We start from the raw sequence: 6504 nt of genomic DNA on the forward strand, positions 1-6504 counted from the left end.
AAAAAAATTAAAAAAACAACAAAAAACAGACACAAGGCGTTTCTGGTACTTGTCCAAAGTAATACGCAGCCGGTAAGTTTGTGGAGTGCTCCTCAGAGTCCCTGCTGTCAGTCACCACTGTGCCACCTCTGCCCCTGCACAGTCCAAAGCCGTGTGTGTGAGCTTTATCCTCAGGGTACCGGGGAGCCACAGAAGGTTTGTGTGCAAGAGAGTAATAGGGTTTCTTTCAGCAGTATCCCCTTGACTGCCATGTAGAGGATGGATTGTAGAGAAACAGGAGAGCCAGGGAGGAAGCTGGAGGCCTAGAATAGGGGACAGTGGGGACAGAGAATGGGGATGTATTTGAGGGGGAGTTAAGGAGGGGCAGAAACTGACAGGATGTAGGGGTGGGGAGCCCTGGCCATGGCTCCCCAGGGTCATGGCTCTGGCTGGTGGGAGGTCACAAAGTGGAAAGCCTAGGAACAGGGGTTATTGGGGGTACCCGAAGTGTCTGGGCTTCAGAGCAGCGGTGGACATGGGGCTGGTGATTGGGGGAGAAGTTGGGCCTGTGGGGCTCTGAGCCCCTGGAGTGGGAGGTGTGTGACTGGAGGAGTAAACAGAGACTTCGCAGTAGCCCTGGGCACCCCCATGAAAATGGTGAGGGAGCAGCCAGGAGCACTGGATGCAGGGGTTGCTGGACTCGGTAGGAAGAGCACTTAACTGGAAGCGGGTGGCTAACTGGTGGGAAGGGTGCAAATACCACAAGAACTGGCTTGGGGCTGGGGGAAGCCATGCCTCCCAGTGGCCCTGTCCTGCCTCGCCTCCATTGACTGGGGTCTGTGTCTACCTACCTCTTGTGAGCCTGGCCTCCAAGGGACGGACAGCTTCTCCCTGTTGCCTGGCAAATGCTAGAGCTGTTGCCTGGCAACTGCTAGAGCTGTTGCCTGTTGCTAGGAGCAGGCTGGGGAGGCCCAAGGAGGGAGGATCAGCTCTCAAGCGAGGGGCGGGGCTGACAGGGGAAGAGGCCCACCTTGGAGCTGGGTTTGTAGTCTGTGTGGACAGGCTGTGTTCTTGGCTGTGTACACCCATTTTTACAGTGTGTTCTGTGGATTTGAAGCATTTTGGAGGCTGAGCCTATGTATGGATGTATAGAGCATATCTCTGAATGTCTGTGTCCCTGGGTGGGCATTGTGTGTTTTCAACAGTTGCGCTGAGTGCTCATGGCAGGGCCTGCCTGAGCTTTGGCTCCAGGCAGGAGGGAGCCCTGCGGGAACCATTTGAGGACTTACAGGCCAATGCCCCCTCAACAAGGGAGCCATTCAGAGAGGGACACATGGACATTCCAGGGAGAGCAGACTGAGGATTGAGAGTGGAAACAAGATGTGTATCAAGGTGGTAAGGAAGGAGTCTGTGCTAAATAGGGGACTGTGGGTGGCTAAGCATTGATGACCAAGCATTGGTGGCCAGCTCCCTTCCCTGCTTTGTGGACCTTCCTTGTCTTTGGACTGGGGCCTCCCCAGCTCATGGCACTAGGGCCACACAGGACACCTTCCTGGGTAACCCTTGGCAGACTTTTTAAATGTCCATCGGAGGTCGGGGCTGTGGCCTCCTCCTGGAGAACAGGATCAGAAAGACTGAAATGTCCCCTTAGAAATGCTGCTGTCTCCACCCCACCTTTGTCCAGCCATGGGGTTGCAGCCACTGTCCAGGGTGACAGGCCATAATATCATGGCCACTTATCTTCCCAGAAGTCAGGTGGCACCTCTCTCCCTCTCCCTCTCTCTCTCTCTCTCTCTATCTTTCTCTCTCTCTCCCTTGGGTCATGGTTGCTGGGTCCCATGATGGAGTCCAGGATAACTACCTGCAGGAGGATAACTCCTAGAAGATCAGAGAAGGATGGATAAGTCTTGGATGATTAGAGGAGATATCCCAGCTGTAGGGAGACAGCCTGGGCAAAAGTGTTGAGGTGGCAATAAACCTTTTTCTTAACTGCAACCTAGAGAGAGAAGGGGCCAACCCTGCTTTAAGGCTAAGAAAGCCGCAGTCCAGAGAGCCTCCGGGGCTCTGTGGATCCTGAAACAAGTTTATTGGATTCATTAACAAGTGACAAAGACACGCCTCCTCTGCTCTGCCCGCCCAACTAAGAGGACTGGTTCCTGCTCGGCCGCTGAGGTGCACTGGATCTCCATCCTCAGGCTACGAGATCCGCCCGCCCCCGCCGTCGGGCAGCGGAGCTCCAGGCGCCCCGCACCCAATTGGAGCCCGGCCCCGCCTACAGCCCGCCCTGCGCTCAATCCTTCTGGGGTAGGCTCTACCCCTACCGCTATCCCTTGGCGTGGCTCCGCCTCCAGCCCGAGCCGAGCTTGGGCCGTACCTAACTTCGCCTTCGCTCCGCCCTAACTTCGCCTTCGCCAATCACCGGCCCCGAATCTTATATGGCCCCACCTCCGGCCCAGCCCCGTCCCAGCCCCGGGCCTGACTCGCTCCGGCCCCACCCCCTGCCCGCCCTGCGGTCGGTGCGCGGCGGCCTGGAAGGCACCGCCCGCAGACGCTCGGAACTGTCGACCTGGGAGCTACCCGTAGAGGGCCGGCGGCGGGAGCAGAGTGGGTCGGGCGGGGCCGAGCTGGGCCGGGGCCGTGTGGGGGCCGGGCAGCGGCCGGGCCGGCGGACGGCGGGATGGGCTGCACCGTGAGCGCCGAGGACAAGGCGGCGGCCGAGCGCTCCAAGATGATCGACAAGAACCTGCGGGAAGACGGAGAGAAGGCGGCGCGGGAGGTGAAGTTGCTGCTGTTGGGTGAGGCCGCACCCTGCGCTGGGACCCCCGATTCCCCGACTTTGGCCTGAGGACTAGGGCTTCAAACTCTCAGACTCGGCCTGGACCCCCCACACCTGGACTTGAACCCCCCCCAAACCCGCCTGGCAAGGACATACAAATAATGGATCAAAACTCTGGGTTGGCCTAGACCTCTGATCCATAGCCCAGACTCTCAGATCACATCCTCAACTCATTCCAGACCCCAAACCCCCAAATCCAGCCACCAGTGCCGCAACACCCGCTACCCAGAGCTCTGCTTCACCATCCACCCTTGCTGACCAACCTCGCAGATCCTCAGAGCCCCTGCCTGTCCTTTCATACTTCCCTAGACTTTACCCAACCCCCCAGAATCCCACTCGGCCCCCACCTTCAGGCACCACCTGTTCCCTCACCTGCTCCCCCTATTCCTATTGGGCATGAGTATCTCCAGGGCCCCTCCCAGGCTCCCAGTCACTCCCTCCTTCTCCCTCTGTGCCCCATCCCTACTCTGGACCCAATATCCTCCACCTGTGCACCTTGACCCCCAAGGGACCTCTCAAGTGGGATGACTGCTTATGAGCTCTCTCTCCAGCCAGAACCCCCAAACCTTTAGAGACCCCTGCTCCCTGCATCTGGCCCACCAGCTCCCTCTCTGCACACATCTCTCCTCAAACCCTCTGCTCCCCTGCTCTTAAGTCCTCTCCCACACTCTGGCCTTCTCCAGGTTCCCCCACCCCTCCTACACCAGGTGGGCCGGGCTGAGTGGACTGGCCCCAGACCTCTAAGGGGCTGGACTGAGGCTCCACTGGTCATGTTGGGGAAGGGGACCTGGCCTCAAGCTTCCCAGGGAGTTCTGCTGGGTATCTGTTTCCCAGTTTCTAAACCCTGTCTGGGCCAGTGAGGGGGGCATCTGGGAGTAGGAGGGAGTGTGGAGGAGTTTGGGTTGCGTCGCCTCCAAGGCCAGGGAAGATGGTGGCTGCTTGAGGGGTGGGGGGAAGTGGAAGTGGTGAGACAGCCGACATATTGCTGCCCCCGGCGGGCGGGCGGGCCAAGGAGATCTGCTGATGGGTGCTAGTCTTCCCGCACCCTTTCTGGGCCCAAAGGCCTGGGACGTGGCCTCCGGGGGTGGGTGGGCCTGTCGGATCTTGAGGCCCTGTGAGTGGTGGACCAGCTGGTTGAGTAGTTGGGGGCCTGCTCGGGGTGGGCATCTGAAGTGGATTTGTGCAGAGGCTGCGGGCCTGGTAGTTGTCCCAGTCCAGCCTCCCCCTGGGAACAGGTGTGGTGCCCAGTGGTGGCCTGATTTGGGGGGATTTCAGGCATGGGGGTGAGGGAGGCCCTCGCGGCAGCATTGGAGGCTGGACCTGTATGTGGGGGGGGTGTGGCCCCTCAGCCCCAGAGCCGCGTGGGGTCCTCAGGCTGTGAAAAGCGGGGCTTTTCATGCTGAGCGTATGGCCGAGGGACAGCATGTCTTCCATCCTGGGCCCATCTGTTGACTGTCCCTGGGGGCCTGGCCTCAGGGGCACAGCCCCGGAGGTTTCAAAATGGCATCCGCTCCTTTGCCACTGCGGGGAGGAAGAGAAGGGGCGGGAAGGGGCGGCGGCCCAGCCTCCTGGGCTGTTTTGCGTTGGGCGCTTGCCTCTTCCTGTCTCTGCTGCGAGTGCGGCAGCGGCAGCAACGAGTGGGTGGCGACGCGGCGGAATGCCCATCGCTGCTGCCCGCTGGGCCTGGGGAGGGTGCTTCCGGTACTGCTGCCTCCCAGTGCCCGGCCAGGGGGTCTCTAGCCAGCCCCTTCCCAGGCCGATTGCAGTTATGGCAGTGCCCGAGAAGATGTGGGACTGGGCCGTGGGGCTCCTGGCCTGTTCTGTGTCCTGACCGCATTCCACCAGTCTTGCTCCTTGGAGCCCGGCTCAGGTTTTAGGACTGGCCACCCCTCCCATGCTGGGCCGGCAGCAACCAGGGGTGCAGGGGTCCCTAGAAATGCTCAGCATTTTCTAGACTGGGGAGTCCATCTCAGCATTCTGCCCTTCTGGCCTTTGCTTTCTCTGTGAAATGGGCTTCCTGGGTTTGGGCCAGAGGAGTGCTGTGCCCAGGATGGGGGGAACAGGGACCTCGTGGAGGTTCCCGTTGAGAGTGGGGAGTGGGGGCTAAGACCCTGCAGAGGATGCACTGTAAGGGGCTGGGAGACCAAACTTTGCCTGAAATTGAGGACTCAATCTGCCAGGATTGCCTGGAGGAGGATCCTGGCTGGCCATCCCTTTCCTATCCAGGTACAAGGAGGTGATGGGAGCCTAGCTGAGGCAGCTTCAGAGAGCTGGGTGTCTGTCCCACGTAGCGGAAAGACCTGTCCAGGCAACGGAACTCAGGCTGGGCAGTTGCCAGCCTTGCCTCCCAGCCAGAACCACGCCTGCTGCCCCATCCGCATACTGGCTCCTTCCCGTCCTGGGTTGCCCCGCCAGCAAGCGGACATAGTCACTGTCACTGTCACCGGGGCAAAGGCAGATGTGATACACACTAACTGGTGAGAGGGTTTTTTCCGGCAGCTTGGTAGGGGGAGCAGAGTTGCTGATACCAGCCCTACTTCAGCGATACCCCTGCCTCCACCCAGTTCAACTTGACTGACCAGCTGTCCCCAGGTAGAATTTGGGGCCTCAGGCTGGGCACTTAGGGGAAAGTAAACCAGAGTGTGTGTGTTTAGAGAGTGACTTTGATTTGTTTGGGCTCGTGTGGGCAGTCTACAGAGAAGGGAGAGACAGTGCCCATCGCTGGCCCCAGGAAGGCTTCAGGGTATAAATACAGCAGTTCTCTCTTGCCCCTGCGACTTTGTTCCCTTCCCTTGATGTACTTTTCTGCCGTTTCACTCCTACTTGATCGTTCTTCAAGACTCTGCTCAGGGATCGCCTCCCAGGATCCTTCTTTGACAGACCCCCTTCTCCAAGGCTCCTCTACCCCCCGCCCCCACACCCCCCCAGCGCTACCCCCATCAGAGTGTGGTATTTGTCCGGGTCACAGCTGCCCTCCCTTGCGACAGGGGCAGGGCTGCGTCCTGTTCATTTCTGAGCCTTCTGTGCCAGCATGGAGCATGATACCTATTGGGTGCTTCTTGTCTGTTTGTTGAATGAAAGCAGTGCTACTGGTGTGAACTTGGTCTTGGGGATGGGTAGATGGAGGAGCAAGATGGCGGTCACTGAGCCATCACCTGCCATATCACGGGCAGGTGGCAAGGGCTCAGTGTAGGGCCAATGACCAGGACTGGGGGGTTGGGAGACTGAGGGAAAAGTTCTTCAGGCTGTTTCCTCCTGGTCTCATCAGGCTATGCTGGCACCTCAGAGACAGCCCTATCCCACTCCATGCAGATCTCTTGCTGACGAGTGTGCAGCCTGTCACAGGGCACAGCACACAGTAGGGACTCCAACTGTTCATATGGGAGACTGGCTTTACATTCTTCCTTTCAGCTCAGGCTCTTTGGGGACTGTTGCAGGCCCGCTGTCTCTGCCACTCCAGTAGAGCCTGTCTAGCTCTTAGGGCTGGAGCTGCCCCATAGTCATGTGGCTCAGACCAGAGTAATGCTGCAGGAGTTCCTGGCCTGGCCAGTGCGGAGACTGCACATACAGGGGCTCAATTAGGTTTACCAAATGAAAAGGAAGGGGGTTTTGTGACCTTTGTCCTGTCTGTGTCTCTCACAAGGGGCCCGGCACACTGTAGGTGCCTATTCAGTGTGTACGGAAAGAGT

The 6504-nt window shown here is 59.2% G+C and overlaps 1 protein-coding gene across 1 annotated transcript in view; it reads left to right on the forward strand.

The window, feature by feature from the left end:
• The first annotated feature begins 2485 nt into the window (after positions 1-2485).
• Positions 2486-6504, forward strand: part of GNAI2 (G protein subunit alpha i2) — a 20638-nt gene continuing 16619 nt past the window's right edge. The window contains 1 exon segment of the mRNA XM_007466227.1: positions 2486-2774. Within this exon segment, the coding sequence (XP_007466289.1) occupies positions 2657-2774 (118 nt within the window). The 5' untranslated portion in view covers positions 2486-2656.

The sequence above is a fragment of the Lipotes vexillifer genome, unplaced genomic scaffold (genome assembly GCF_000442215.2).
Source record: "Lipotes vexillifer unplaced genomic scaffold, Lipotes_vexillifer_v1.1 scaffold1004, whole genome shotgun sequence".
In the NCBI taxonomy this organism is placed as follows: Eukaryota; Metazoa; Chordata; class Mammalia; order Artiodactyla; family Lipotidae; genus Lipotes; species Lipotes vexillifer.